Below are 16,036 nucleotides of genomic sequence, written 5' to 3'. Positions count from 1 at the left end.
GCATTCTATACATTTGCTTAAGAGCTGAACTCTATTGTATCTTTTTAAAACTTGCATATTTTCTTTTTCTCCTTGCTGAGTTTACATTAAGATATACAGTACCTGCTCTTCCATGACACTGCCAGCACCAGGAATGTGGAGATTTTGCAAATGTTAATGTATGAATTATTAAGGCAAACACTCGTATTTGCTTTTGCATGTGCTGGAATAAAAGCTCCCAGAAGCAGGAGCAGCTGGGAAGACAAGGAGGAAACTATTTTAAAAGTAAAGATTGAGAGCGAAAGCAAGATTGAGAGAGAAACCGAGTGAAAAAAAGGAAAAAAAAAAAGACTTATCTTACCTTCAAGCACTGTGAGCTTGGCACTGGTGTTGATCTCGCCAACGCTGTTAGTGGCTGTGCACTCGTAAATGGCTTCGTCTCTGTGCGTGCGCAGCGGCTGGATCCGCAGCACGGAGCCCGAGCCGTCATCGAATTCAATCACCTGGGAGAGTCACGGCAAAAAAAAAAAAAAAATAAATAAAAAAAACGAAAGGCCAGGAGAGTCACATTTAAAGGCCTCTTTTTCTGCGGCAAAAAAATACTTTTCAACTCGCACAGTTTTCATGAGTTTTTTATTTATTTAGTTTTTGTGCTTCTGAAGAGAGAAAAAACGAAACATATGTCGGCTTTATTGCTCTGCTAGTTTTACAAGAGCGTGCTTCCACGTCCTGCAGTGACACACGGCAAAACGGCACCAGAATGCATCATCATTTTTGGAGTGAACGATAATATGATGTCACATCACAAAACACTGACGCGCCGGGATCACATTGAGGAACGCCAACCACTACGGCCATGTTAAAGGGCCGAGGCAGAAACAGAGAGAGTTCCCACCTACGGCTTTTCCCCTTCTGTTCATGGGTTCAAAAAAGAAGGAGGGGAAAAACATCAAGTAACACATCAAGGGGGTGTGCGGCCGGAGATGGCGCGGCTGAGAAATGGGAGTGGAAGGACGAGGGTGTGAAAAGACGGAGCGAGATGAAGTGGACTCTATAAATCAAGATGGAGGGAGATTAAAGAGAAGAAAAGCCTGTCTGGTTTCGCTTGGAGAAGAGAAGAGCTGGTTTGATTCTCAATAACAGGGCGATTCATTGTGTGCGTCGCGCGAGCGTGCGAACGCTTCAAGCGCGCGTTCACGTGTGGATGCGTCCGCCTTAACGAGAGGGGCTTACAAAAGCAGTGCAAAGCCCCACCACGCATGAACTGTTTTGCTGTGTTCGTGTCTGCCTGCGTCGTGTGTGTGTGTGCCACTGTGCGTCTCAGAAATCCGAGAGTCACGCATGAGTGCTCACCTCGAAGCGCTGGGAGCTGACTTTCTTGCCTTTCTTCATCCAGGTGATTCTGGGTTTGGGCTCCCCGGTGGCCTGGCACACAAACGACGCGACTCCGCCTGAGATGCCCGTCTGGTCCTCGGGGGATTTGACAAAACTTGGCCCGCCTGGGGGAGATGGAGAGAGGAGGGAGGGGGGGGGGGGGGGGGGGGAAGAGAGAAGTTAATGGCAGGGAAAGAGGTGGAGGGAGAAGGAGGGGTGAAGGTGACGTTAGCGCATCTGCCACGTAAGCATGTAAAACTTATCTAAGGGTATCACTTTCTCCACACAAAGGCGACCATGAGAAAACTCACGCCGGGCACTGTCGTCACATCACCAGAGACGCATTTTAACCTTTTGTCTGTCAGTGTATCGTGTTGAGAAAACCTCACGAGCCGCTTCGGGAGTAAATCCATTCAGTTAATCCATAATTTGCGCCTGATAAGGTTTTGAAACTGGGTGCACCCACCGTGTTTACGGCTTCTCCGATCATGCGTGCCTAAAACATCGCAGACTACCTCGGAGAACACCTCTGTCTCCTGTTTGCCTTCAGGGTTTTACAGAGCACCACACCCAGTGTCATTGTGCACAGGACAATAGAGTGTGTGTTTCATCGACAACCCGTCAAAGCTGACGTGGGACTACAACGAGCACACCTTAGCTCCGTGCTACGGCCGCCATGCTCTCGGCTTTATTTACAGTCGCAGACGAGCGTAATCCCCGCTTCTGTAACGCGACACGACGTCCTTGTTGCAAGCTCGCGTTTCATCTTCAGCGTCATTAAAGAGGCAGGTGGGGAACACCTGAACCACAATCGAGCGGACCGCCCCACGGAGACGTGCACAAAGGGGTAAATCATTACGCTGTGTACGCACAGGAGACGCCAGGGTTCCCTCGCTGAGCACACGCTGGGGAAAATCCAGCAATGGCCGCCACCGTTCATGTGTTTTAATATGACACCGGTGGAAGAAAGCGGGGTGGGAGGGTCGATTTCTAGTTAGCATAACGTTGTACCTCCTTCAGATACGGATGGGGCTCCAGGTCCACCTTTCATGTCGTCGCGCTCCGGCACCCACTCGGCCGGAGGAAGAGAGGTGGTGCTCGGCGTCCTTGCTCGAGGACATACAGTATCTGCAGAGGAGCTTTCTTTGAGCAATACAGCTATCGACAATAAAAGGGACGCCGCAGGCCCGCGAGCAGTGAAGTGTGCATGCATGTGTAACACTTTGATGTCGAGATGGTCGCACACGTTCAAATGCAACCGGCTGGAGATGGGCGCTCGCTATGCAGACATCGACTCAGCGGAGTCAACTAATATTTCCTTCATTCGCCTAAATCAGATGTGGACATTCGGTCTGTTTAGAGTTGATTCTTCAACCTTCTTGTTTCTATTTCCTTTCGACGATTGTAAAAAAAACACTGTCGACGTATGACTACCGGTCCCCTCAGCCCGTTTTCGTCTTTCAGCGCTCTAAAACAAACAAAGCCACTCACATGGTAATGTCTGCTTGGCAGTTTTTGCTTTTTTAGACTGAAATCCTTCCTTTGAAGACCGCCTTTATTGTTGATGTGGAGCATCACAAGCTGTTCTCGTACACTTGCAAGTGCCAGTGAATTCGTGGAACCTTATTTACATTTGTAACTTGTCTCTCTGCCACATGTGGCGCTTTGCAGAAATACATTTTACGCACGCTGCCGTCAATTGGATCGGAAGCCCAAGAACCTGACACAACTGGGTCCACAACTGAATTCAGAAAACTCTACAGTAGTACTGAAACTAGAGATCGACCCATATGTGCGAGATTTTTGCTGGTATTGAGATCGGTCGCTACGCGGGTGCGTTCGTCGATACTAAGGCAGGGTCTTTATCTTTATGTTTTCTTTGTGTGCATTAGAGCATTACATATTCTTTGAGTTCATTAAATGTTTAGGTTTTTGGTTAAATTGAGACGTGTAACATTTGTTATCATTGTGTCACTTTCATCATTTATATGGATGTTAAAAAAAAACAGTATCGGCCCTAAAAAAATCATATCAGTCGATTTGTAACTGAAACTGAAGGAAACGCATTAAAACAACTGTTTCAAACAGTTGACTTAGGAACAAGCAGAGGGAAACATAGTCTAACCGTCTAATAGGCGTAACAGATTAAAGCTAAATTAGCCATTTAAAAACAATTATGATAAGCTAACAATGACAAACAAAGGAAATGTACTGCAGCACAGGTGTAGAATGTCAACAAGTAGTTAAGCAAGCTTGACGACGCACAATAGTCCAACGCATTCATCAGCGCAATTACGACCCATGACTTTCTCACAGTCTCACGGACCTGACATTTCATTGATATTTGTTTCATCTTAAATCTGAGCCGCGGCGGGGGTGACGAATCCTTCTCCGTAGCATCAGAACAGTGACAGTGACACACATGCAGGAGGCAGCGCAGGGAAAGGCTGCGTTAACGATTCGAACCCGATAAGCTTTAAGAGCGTATGCCCGAGCACGCATCGGTGCGTGCATGGGCGGCGAGTCGGAATCCGCGAGACCTGATTATCGCCAATCTGACTTCCAAGCTAACATCTGTCCATAGCAGTCGCGTTTAAGTCGACGCGAGGGCTTTCCACGTTGCTGCTCAGATGGAGATCAGGCGGCATTAAACAGTCCCCTGCACATGCTTCAAATTAAAGGATGTAAGCTCGTGTGTTGCCGCAAACATTTAAGCCGGGCGGCGGCGGCAGATCTTAAAAATCATGCGGATTTTTAAGGATAAACAGACGAATGGGACTAAACTGTCCTCCCCGTGCTTTTTCCTTATTAATCCTCTTAAACAAGCTTGCCCAGAATTTCGATAGCCGACCTATGACTCAGAGGCTAATCTACGGCAAATTCGCCGCCGCCCGACGCTAATCCAGATCTCTCCAAGCATTCAATCACGAAATTCTTCCGAAAGGGCCGCGGTGACCGAAAACTGTTGACTGCCAGACGGGGTTAATAGTGGTCCTAACACACTCCAACGAAAGGGCAAAGGCATTTATTTCCGGATTGCGAGAGCTTGCGTTCCTCCGTCACTGTGCCACCGCTGAGCGGCTGAGGACATCAAACTGTTGGGTTTGTCAGTTCTTTTCTTAGAGAGACAAAATCCAGACTCAACCTTTTTTTCCCCCCCTCGCCCGTGTCCCATTTTTCTGGCTGTCACGCAGTTGTCACATGAAAACAATGGCAAGGACGAGGTGGAAAACACATAAGCCTACCTATGCAAATCCTTCCCTCAGCCACAGCCTGCGAGCTTTGAGCTGCGCTCTGTATACGCTTTGATACATCACATTCAAACCTCCTATCGTGACAAGGCTTTAGCGCCTTCTCTTCTCTCCGGCAAAGTGCAGAAAGTACCCACCGCAACTGTCAGGAGCAGTTTTTTTGGGCGGATGCCGCCAGCGTTTTAGAGCCGAGGTTACCGACTCAGGAAAAACTACCAGTTTAGCACATTTTGTCGGAATTTACGCCGATGCTCCAATTACGAGCGGGTAAACACTAAACAGCGCCGTCTCATTAAAAACCGAGGCAGACAAACATATCTGGATTTACCGCTCAGTCATTCAAACTTTAATTATCACATGAATGCACCAGAAATATCATTAAAAAAAAAAAAAAAAGGGGATCTACAAGTGGCGGCGTAGCTGGTGGCTGAGCGAGTGAGAAAAAAAAAAACAAAACACAAGAGCAAAAAGCCTTTCATGTTAAAACTAATGAATGGAATACATTAATTAATCAAAGTAAAAAGCAGTATAACCGCGCAACAAGTTTCCCTTTACCTATTTCGTGGGACTAATAGGTGTTTCTTATTCTTTATTCCTGATAACCATTAACCTCTTTATCAAAGAAATCACAGGGTTATTAGGGAAATAAATTCAAACCCTTTTAATGCTTTAAAAGGCGTAATATAAAGTGCTTCCTTAATCCAGTGCTTGTGGTGTAATGACTCGGCGTAGTGACATCTTTGTGATGCACAGTTGCATCCCGTTGATGTAGAAATTTAAATGTGACCCTGAGTGACTAATCTCCATGGATCCCGGGTTCAAAAAAGCAGCGAAGGAGCCTAAAGGCTGCTGATTGCTCTGTGCGTGTGGGGGATTAAAACTGCTTCTCTGAATTAACCCAACGCCTGCAGCAGCATTCGTGGAAGGGTTGGGGAGGAGGGGGGGACGGTCTGAGGTCATTAGAGAGATGAAAGCCATGAGGGTTCCTGAACTCCAGTGGCGCGACAGATCTTTCAGTTCGCCAGGTGTTGGGAAGGGGGGGTGAGGAACACCTGTACAGCGCACGGTAATCAACCTCATCAAAGACGGCACAAGAAAGTCTGAAGTTTAAACCGACGACCGGGGCGCAGGTGAGTGGAAAGGGAGACTGGATATAAACGGTTCACCAAGATATTAATTATATATATTTGCTCTCTGTTCTGACATGAACAAAGCAGATACTTTTCAAAGCCGCTGTGCAGTTTTCTCCGTTTTCCTTGTCAGGGGCCTCGGAGCGAGCCTCGTAATAAATGCAGAGGCAGCAGGGAGGGCTGCGTAAATGGCACTTGTGTGGCCAACAATTAGTGTATTCCCAAGCCTGCCAGAGTGCCCAGTGAGAGGTACTCTGTAGTGTAGAGTATCAGGGATCGATACGCACGCGGCACAGAGAAAACCATTAATTCCTATTAATAATGGATTAGCAAGTTATCATTTTCACAAGGCAACACTTAGTGGAAATTTGTCTGATGGCATCAGCACTGGTTGTTTTAATGGAACACTTCCATTAAGGCCTTTTCAGACCATTAGCAGAGAACTTGTTTGCAATTAATTCCATATAAAGCTGCCTCCCCTGCAAGTTATTTACCCCGATAAAGTCAACTGCACTTCAGGCTGTTTGTTTAAACCAATAAACATCATGTTTGCTATCTGCACTCCTGTTTTACAGCCCGACACCACGCAGCATTGTGTTATTCGTTTTCGAGAAATGACGTGAGCGCGCGGCGCACGGCGGCGTTTACGCGGAAAGAACGTGGGACCGAATAAAGCGAAGCAGCGTTCGACTCAATCTCGCCGCCTGGTCAATGTATTCGGACAAAACTGTTTATTTTTCTACCCAGTTTGAGCATTTAACTCTCGAGTCTGTCCGTCAAATTGTGTTTGCGTTGCAAGTGGAACTGTGCAGTCTAGAGTGAAGCAGTTCAACAGCTCTTCTGCTTCCTCATGCAATTTCTGTTGAGGCTGCGAATAACTATATATATATATATTTTTATTATCAGCTCCTCTGTAGAGCGTTTAATAGGTTGCTTTGTATATACAATGTTTGAAAATTGTGAAGAATATATTCATTTTCCAAAAAAAGAGCGAAAAACCTCACCTTTCAGGAGATGAAACTGCTAAATGTTTTCGTATTTTTATTTACAAATTAAAAAGAAACGCTTAAATCTTAATTTTTGGCAGATCGACTGATCATGAATCAACCTATTTTTGCAAAAATATGACATAATTCACATTTGTCTGAATCTCTTCAGCCTTCGGCGTTTAGTATCGTCACCTCATCCTGGATTCAGAAAGGACAAAGGGTTTATCTCCATCCTCTCCGACCCATTAATACCCAGTTCACGCCGCATTCACTTATGATAACACAGAAACCAGATATGTTGTTTTTTTTTTCTTGGAATGATAGCATGCCGGCCGAAGACTGAAGGAGCTTCGTAAGTGAAACTGCAACAGTAATGTAATTCATCATTACTGAGATACTATATTTAAGACAAGATGTATAAACCTATAGACGAGGAAAGAAAAGAGGAAAAACATCAAACTTTCAATACCCCCGTGGTCTGCAGAGGCAGGCTTTCTATCAGGCCTTCCAGCCTTCTCTGAATTATTCAAGACAGTGGAAAAGAAAAAGAACTCTAAGTGCAATTACCCTTCACTCCTCTCTTCCCAGTGTGAGCAACATTAATGTAATGGCTTTCATCTTCTCAAGCCGATTAACAACGAGGGACGAATCTCTCGAGCCGGCTCCCTCTCTTCTCGACTGTCAGTCAACGCGTGACATTTGAAAGAGAAACAATGCTCTTAGGTGACTGATGCGCGGCCATTTAAAGCAGCTGTTTAAATAAATATGCGAGGATAAATGCTCCATTGTGTACTCTCTGATGGCGAGAGTGTGGGTGTTCGTATCAGGCGACAGGCAGTCAGAGGTGTTGTGTTACCTGCGGTTTTCGAACTGGCGCCCCAAACCTGGATCTAGTCGAAGATGACTCACCATCAGTGGCGTCTTTCAACCAGCCAAATTCCTTAAGGCATAGTTTAACAGACAATAGACAAAGGCAGACGCTGCACTATGACTTCTTTGTTACACTTCAGATAACTCAGATAACACTTTTTTTTTTTTTTTCTTCTGTCGCTGATGCCAATTCAAGTTGCGGTTATTAAAAGAGGCCAAACTACAAACTATAGTACGTGTTTTACAGTTTCCCCGTAGACGTTTGGACTAGCCTGGAATGTGGACACTGCAAAAGAAACAAATTCAAAACCGCTCCCCGGAGAACAAGCTCTTTCTACATGCGGCCCCAACTACCAAAGCAAGACGTGTCGGCTGCCGTGCAAAGCTCATCTGCATAACCCCGGGGCACTGCAACATCACCTCCAATGTTCATTTACCTCTCTTTACGAAATGCTCTCATGTGCACCGTCACGAGCAGAATACCGCCTGTTTTTTTTTTGTTTTTTTTTAAATGCGAAACGAAGAAGGATGACCGAGTTTTGTGTTTGAAGGCGTGTGTGGGCGTCATCCTGGGGATACTGGCATGCGAAACTATATACAGGGAGGAAAAAGTACATTCTGAATGAAGCCTGAATATGTAATGAAGTGCGGAGCGTCATCTTTATAATGTAAAATCGAAGCTACGCTCAGTTGAGTTGCTGTGGGCGCGTGGAGGGGAAGCTTTGGGCAACCGGCGGGGGGCTCTGTGGACGCCGCCATGTCCAACCTTGGCTTGGGCCCTGACATTAATAGACCATTGTGGAGAAAATGTTAAGTGTGTTAAGAGATCCCGGGAGGTGCTTGGTCGGGGGGGGGGGGGGGGGGGGGGGGTGTGGGCAGCTGCTGAGAAGGCTCCAAGCTCCTTCAGAGATCCCATTTTGGGGTTTGCCGATCATCCATCACCACACACCCTCTCGTGACCCCGCTAACCTCATTAATTTGCCTCCCCTAGATTAGCCTTCCCTCGGAGACCGCAAAGAGCCCCCGCCATTGTTCGCATCTCCTTACCCGCACGACCTGGAGGTCTTAAGTAATTCAACTTTCCAATTGTCCAAATTGAGGAGGAAATTAAATTACGTCGCGATAGGGACACGCAACAACAAACGGATCCCGGCTTAAGAGGCGCCAACACACTCTTTGTTGCCTCCCTTAAGGTTTAGCCTGCTTGGAAAACTAAGGTGGCCATTTACCCATGAAATAGATCCCGCTTGGGATCCAACCGTGTTTTATTTCGCTCCGTGTCCACGGGCTGTTTGGGTTGAGTGAAACGCCTCAAATTGCACCTCAGAGGACGGACCGTGGATGTGTGGCCACACGGCTGTAAATTACTGGATTCTATTCAAGTTAATGCCGACTATCTTTAATTTCTCCCGTGTGACCAATAATCAGAAAGTACAACACAGAAATAACTGTATGGGCATCGTTTATAGCCTCTAGTTAATATCTCAACCCAAACGAAATCCCAATCATCTCTTAAACCTTGGGTAATTGTGGATTATCTAATAATATAAAAAGTATTAAGATATCCCACAATTCTCTTAAATTCTCATTACGCAAGACTTCAGCTCTGAGGAAGATGCACTACAAATGAACCCCAGTGTCATCTCTGGTGATTCCAGTGACTGGGAATTTGCGGAAAGCGTTTCCATTGCACTTTTGCGACACGACTGGAAAAACCATCAGAGCCTAAAAGCGCTGTTTGGGTTTCGCGTATTTCTAGGGGTAATGGAAATGCAGCAAGTGAGGATTGGAACTTTCTTGTCAACAAAGACATGAACACAGAACCGAAGTGTCTTTCTACATATGCCCTTTACTAGAAGGACACTTACCCTGTGGCACTGCTGAAACAGGGATGCCAGAGAGTTTAGGCGACCGCCTCTGGCCCCCGGTATTGAGCTCCCTAATTAAACTATTAATCTCACATCATTAACCTCCGGCGATCCTTTCCTCCCGCCATCCTGACTTTGCAGCGCCGCCGCGTGAAAAACAAGTCCCCGTCAAACTTCTCCAGCCTCTAAAAACCCGCTCCTCCTACCACTTCGTCTTTCTGACGCTGCTCTCACATGAACGGCGTTCTCCCGCGGCCTCCTCGGAGCGCGTTTTCTACCGCTCAGCTCTCCCCGCGCCGCAGCCTCTCTCCCAGTGCGCCTGTCCGTGTGATGTGTGCGGAACACAGCTGCGAGCTAACTGCATTACGCTCCGAGCGCCTCTCCGAGGTGGATATGGTTACTTTTAATTAAAAAAGAATCCATTTCTGTCCCTGTCAGTTTTTGAACCGGGCGACCATATGGACACTTAAAAATACAATCCAATTTCCAGGCACCCAGCCCCCTCATCTGGCCACCCATCTCCAAACCACTTTAGCGCTTCCACTGTATCACTCCATTGTTGGGAGCTGTAGAAATTGCCAAATCAATCCATAAGGGTTGTTATATAGGCTCGTGCGGTACGTGGCAGTTTACGAGGCTTTTAAAACTTTGTTGAAATTCTGGTAAAATGTTCTTTAATAGTTGGAGCCAAGAGAACCTATATATTCAGCACAGTGTCCCCATGTCCTGTTTATAGTCTGTATTTTAGGTCTTCAACAGGGGGTCCGCAACCCTGAGGGAGACCGTGCATGTACTGCAGAGGGGGGGGTCGCAAAATATTGAGCTGTTTAGACATTTTTTATACTTTTTAAAAAAAAATTCTCCCACATTTTTTTGGCACAGCTACCCTACTCTAATATTGAATGCAAAATAATAATAATAATAATGTATGTCTATAAATAGCAATAGGCTGAGTCTAACATAGAACACATAGGTCCCTATTGAATTTCTCTGTCAGTTTGTTGGTCCTTGGCCTGAGAAGCGCTGAGGACCCCTGGTCTAGACGCTTAAACCATGAGGCAATAAAGGAACAAAGGACAAACAGAACTAATCAACTACAGCTAATCCAGTGGTGCTACACGGAGCATCACAAATAAAGCACTAAAAAGATGCGGCATGAGACAGTGGTTTCATACAAAAGTCTTTTTAAAAGGTAATTACGGTGCGACTATAATCTTCCTGCCACTGGGAGTGAAAGGAGTAGACAAAAAAAAAGGGGGGAGCGGGGGGGCCTCGGTGGTCTCACCGCACCTAGAATTAAAAACAAGAAGCCACCCAAGATTAGAACACACGAAGAACTAGAGGAGACACATACATCAAAAGCTTATTAAAGCCAATGAAATAACTCACAATGACAGCCCTACAAAAAGATAACCATTACATCTAAGTGCTGGGTATGCGCGACTTTGAGGCTGACCTTGTGGGCCAGTGGCCTATTGTGTACAAGGAGGCGGTATAGAAAGCTCGGCTGATTAGGCCGAGCTCCCCGGGGATCGATGGGACGTCTGTGATCAGCACTCACAGTAATCACGCCGGCATTGTGAGCCTACTCAATGATGATATAAGACGAATGATGCCACGGGGGCTATAACACTGGTGGCGCCGGTGGAGGGGTTCTTGTATTTATTTGCGGCGCTAAATCATGATGAAGTGTTACGACAAACAAACAGCAGCGCGCGACGACACCGGCGAAAACAAGCCACATCTGAAATGCGTTCGGGTTCGCTACCGGCGGGTTCTTCGCCAGCTTTTAAAGAGGGAAACAAAGACACCAGACCGAACACATGTAATCAGAAACTTAGCAGACACCCCACCCAAAATATCTGTCTGGTGTCTGCCCTGTAATACAGGAAATCCAAACCCGAACTATCAAGTTCACATAACTAAGTTGCATACAAATTATAGACACCAAAGGCGCACTACCCTGCCATTAGTGGTAGGTGTTATTTTTGCCCCCCATCTTGCTTATTTTAATTCTACGTCTGTTTGCTTTGCAGTCTGGTAATAGCAGTGCTAGGCCTTTTCCCATGTGTGCTTACATTAAACTACAACCATAGGTTATCCCCAGAGCAGAGCCGGGCTTTTTCATAACTTATTATTGCCATTTTTCTCTCCGCTCTTGTGCCCTTCATTCTTGTATTCGCGTTCCATGAAAACGCTTCTGCCGGCTTGTTACATCAGAGTATCATTGTCTGCTAATTAAAATCCTCGGCTCTTTGTTTTTTACCCGTAAACGATATGATTACTGAAATTAGAGACCAGGGCGATCTACAGTAGCCGTCGTGGAGACACGGAGGCAGAGAGCAGAGCAGGATTCAGAAAAGTTACTTCACATCACACGTCGACCGGCTGCTCACGGACCGAAGACGGCAACACACGAGACACGTAGCTGCGCGCTTCTATAAATAACTTTATGAAAGTAGACGTTTCGTCAATGTCCGACTTCAAAAACAGGCAAATGACTTTCGACATTCAGCATACGTGCTCATTTTTCACCTTCGCGTGAAGCTGTCTGCGCAACGCAGATTAAAGGAGGCACGTCTTAATAATCGAGGTCCCATTAACTCTCCGCGCTGAACCGGGCATCTGACCGACTCAGCACATTTAAATCGCATCTCCGCACCTTAAATGCCTTAAACGATGTTAACTTTTTTTACATGATGGTCGCTAAAAAAAAATAAAATAAAAAATTGCACGAAATCGAATCAGTTTCGCGCGTTCCCTTGTTGGCAATTAAAATGCAGGCACAGAAGAGCAGATGTGCACAATATAATGTAACAGTGACTTAAGTGGACGCCAGTAAACAGACACCCACAACATAAATTAAGCAGAAAGTAGTACTACATTAATTTAATATATTTATATAATATCTGTTGATTAATCATCTGGGACGACGCAGTGATGCAGCTGTTAGCATGAAGGTTCTGGGTTCAAACCTGCTGGATCCGTGCAGAGTTTACATGTCTGAACAGAAAAGCCTCCCAGGCTTCTGTGTGGGTCTGAAGACATGCTCGTCGGATTAATTGGAGTTTGTAAATTGGCCGTGGGTGTACATGTGAATGATCCATTGTCTTTCTGCGTTGGCCCTGCAATAAACCGGCAACTCAACCTCTTGCCCAGTGATAGCGAGAAGAGGCTCCAGTCACCCTCTAATGGATGAGTGGTAATAGACAACGAATGAATAATTAATCATCAGCTATTAGAGTTTTTTTTTAGCAACTGTTAAAATCCAGTGTTTATTTTATCATAGCAGAATGCAACAGTTTTGGTTGCATGGGAAAAGAACTTGACAAATAAGTGTCTGGGGGGGGGTTCGGTGCAATCGGGCCCATGTTTAACATCTTACTTAAGCGCTTCTGCTCCAGCCGGGGGTTCGACTCGGGACGATCAAATTACAAGCAGAGCGGAGAATGTCTTGCCAGACCACGAGAAAATAGACAAGCCTGCAAAACTTTTTTTCCTGCAAGGTCGAGTTCACAGCGATACGGTGCAAAAGCCGCGTGAGAGCAAAAGTTGATAACACAGGGCGGGATGATGAAAAAGGCAAAGGGTACAGGAAAAACAACACCCCATTCGACACATGTCTGAAAGGACAGAGCAGTCGGCGCGGAGCGGGCGGATCGGGGACGGGGAGGGGACGGGGTATAATTGAATTACAGTGACCTCGTGACAGCGCTGTAGGTGAGGTCATGTGTTGAATTAATTCCGTCCCTGACCCCGTCTTCGACAGGGGCCGCGGCTCTTGGCTGCCCCCGAGACCCGAAAGGTGCGGCGGGCGGCGGCGATGCATCTTTCGGAGCGTCTTCCTCCGGCCAAAAACTGTCATCCTGACTGACAACTGGACGGAGAGGGCGATGGATCTCTTTATTTTTAGTTCAGATTCTAAAGCTGTTTATATGTGAGGACGCGCATTAGGGCAAGCGGCTATTTCTGTTTCCCGGAATCTGCCAAAGACGTGAAACGGAATCTATATTCTAATTTAACTGAAGCGCTACATCACCCTGCACGAAAGCCCGTTCTCTGCGAACTCGCATACATTCCCTTCGTGTGTAACAATAGAGCGAGTTAAACTCAACTTAAGATGATAATCGGCCCTTTTAAGTGAACAGAACGTCTCTATAAGGGCACCTATTGTATCGCCAATACACCTGAAACGACTCTCGAAAGATCTCACTATTTAGCATCTCATTGTGTGCAATTTTCACCGTGTGAGCTAAGACGCACTCGGCGCCAAAATACTTATGGAGCTTAATGAGTCATCGGGTTGTGCGGAAGCGACTTTCCCAGGTGAATGGGGTGAGTACTTACTGTCTGCCAGAGAGGAGAACACCACGCAGCTGAGTAAAAGCAGGAACAGCAACGCCCCTCTGGGCGGGAGGGGCCCTGCCAGGTGAGTATCAGGCACCATGTTCCAAGTTGGCACCGCTTCCTCCTCGGTCCCCCGCTAGACACGTCCCACTCTGACAGGATCAAAGACTAACACCTGGGAGAGCAAACACACGCAGAGCAGGAGCACAGCAGCATTAGTATTCACACTCGCCGTAGATTTGCATATATTTGAATGAGCATAATAACAAAGTAAAGCAGAAAAAAATCAAACGCAAGTCAAAGAGCAGAACCGAAAGAGACAGAAATTTTTGTATAATTGTGAGAAAACAACAGCGGCACACGCCGCCGGAGATCTCCGGTCGCGATCAACAAGGCACCTAATACCCACAACAAATCCCGCCCGGGGGCAGAGGAAAATACAAGCGGAGAGAATGTAACACGAAAAACTACATCGGCAGACGAGTTGGGAAACAAATGCAAGTACAGTTCTGCAAAGAGAAATTGTTGGGGTGGGGTGGGGTGGGGGTTCGGGGGGAAGAAAGGAGAGGTCAGGACATGGCTTAAGCTTCTCAGTCACCCTCTCACAATGAGGATCAGTAAAAAAAAAAAACCCCAGAGGACCCTCCTAAACAGCGCTCCCCAAGGACCGCCGCCTACTTAATGTTCCCCATTAGGAAATTGAAACGGGGGCTTCCAGATGGTTTCAAATCACGCAAAGTGCCATGATCTCATACAATGACAACATGTGTGCATACGTAAACATACAACACACCCCTGGGGTTGGAGTTGGGGGAGGGGGGAGGGGGGGGGGGCATGATTGGTCAACAAAGCGGCAGCAGGTGTACCACAAATGAACCATAATTAACCGAGCTGCAAACCAGAAGGGAGCGTCTCGAGCTGTAACGCGGAGGCCGATCCTCAAGTGGATCCACGCGAGCGCTGATGCTCCGTCTTTTTAGGAATTGGATTCAAGGCGTATGACCTTAAGTTTGTTACAGCCCCCAGTTTCACTGTCTAATGCCATTATAAACAAAGTAACTGAGTATCCTCGTAAATTGAGCTAACTAAATTTCTTATCCCCGCTCTCTTGCCCGTGGCCATCTGTGATGAGTAATCACGGCGCTGTAAAGGAGACTGCAGCATGTTAAGGATAGATAGCTCCTCTTTTGATGGAATTAAAGCGGTATCTCCAGTGGACTTTGAGGAGGGGGGTGTGGGGGGCTAAAATGAGAAAAGTTTTGAAAGTCTTAAAGTGAGCCCACTTTTGTCTCCGAGCGCGGCCCTGACAACGGCTCCGTGCGGAGCTTTTGACGGAGACCTTTTGGAACCGAACCGAAATCCTTTCCCAGCTGTTCAGTCTCGCTGCCCGGTTTTACAGTGCGACCGAACAATGCTGATTGCTGATATTTCAGGAAGGAGATGCTCACAATGCGGAGTATCTTAAGGCTCGCTGGGTGGCCGGTCAGCTTTAGTCCATTCAGTTCAGCTAAATAAGTTAAGAGTGTCAGGAACACAATGCCCCCAGTATCTTGTGTGGAGAGAAAAAAAAAAAAAAAAACACATTCTTAAGCCTGTGGAGGTGTTGAGCAGCCCATTACTCATGTGGCTATTTCAATGCGGGTGGAAACAGAGAATGGCGGACAACTCTTCGACCACCCTCTTTGTTAAACAAGGGACACGCTCCCGTTGGGGCCGAGATCTTAGCGAAGCAAATTCTCAACAGTTCAATTTTCTTCATCTGAACTCCGCTTTAAACTCGTTTCACCTCAACAATGGAACAAAAACAAGCGCGGCTGAGGGAATCTATGTGAAGCAACATGCTCATGAGTCGGGCCCCGGTGACACACCTGGGCACCGATGCAGACAGGTATCGCTGACAGGTAGCCGTTCATCACCGTTTGTCACTTGCAGGAATGCGCCTCCAGGCTTTCATGTCTGCTAAAGCAATTTCCAATTCCGAACACACCTTGCATCGAAGGAATTTCCAGACACTGTGCAGAGTCAACATCATCTATCGTCAGTGAAAGTTCAAGCTGCGATCATATCAGAGCGTATTATACTCCTCCCCGCATGGCGAAATGCTCGCGAGTGCAACGAAAATAATTTAAAACCTCTGGAAGAAGAGGAAGAAGAAGGGGGGGAAAAAAAAAAAAAGCCTCCCTCTGTGTCTTCACCTTCACTGCTAATGAGAAAGCGGTTTATTGTTG

At 46.6% G+C, this 16,036-nt stretch overlaps 1 protein-coding gene across 18 annotated transcripts in view; it reads right to left on the bottom strand.

The window, feature by feature from the left end:
* LOC125010559 (receptor-type tyrosine-protein phosphatase F) overlaps positions 1 to 16,036 on the bottom strand; it is a 160,370-nt gene that overhangs the window by 87,129 nt on the left and 57,205 nt on the right. For all 18 annotated transcript variants that reach the window (XM_047589289.1, XM_047589288.1, XM_047589293.1 and 15 more), the window contains exons 2-4: positions 13,809 to 13,983; positions 1,333 to 1,478; positions 341 to 482 (exon numbers count right to left, since the gene is read on the bottom strand). In XM_047589289.1, the coding sequence (XP_047445245.1) occupies positions 341 to 482; positions 1,333 to 1,478; positions 13,809 to 13,908 (388 nt within the window). In that variant the 5' untranslated portion in view covers positions 13,909 to 13,983. The remainder of the gene's footprint in view (positions 1 to 340; positions 483 to 1,332; positions 1,479 to 13,808; positions 13,984 to 16,036) is intronic.

Source organism: Mugil cephalus, chromosome 7 (assembly GCF_022458985.1).
Source record: "Mugil cephalus isolate CIBA_MC_2020 chromosome 7, CIBA_Mcephalus_1.1, whole genome shotgun sequence".
In the NCBI taxonomy this organism is placed as follows: domain Eukaryota; kingdom Metazoa; phylum Chordata; class Actinopteri; order Mugiliformes; family Mugilidae; genus Mugil; species Mugil cephalus.
Note: the sequence above shows the minus strand (reverse complement) of the source record. Positions and strands in the feature narration are given on the sequence as shown.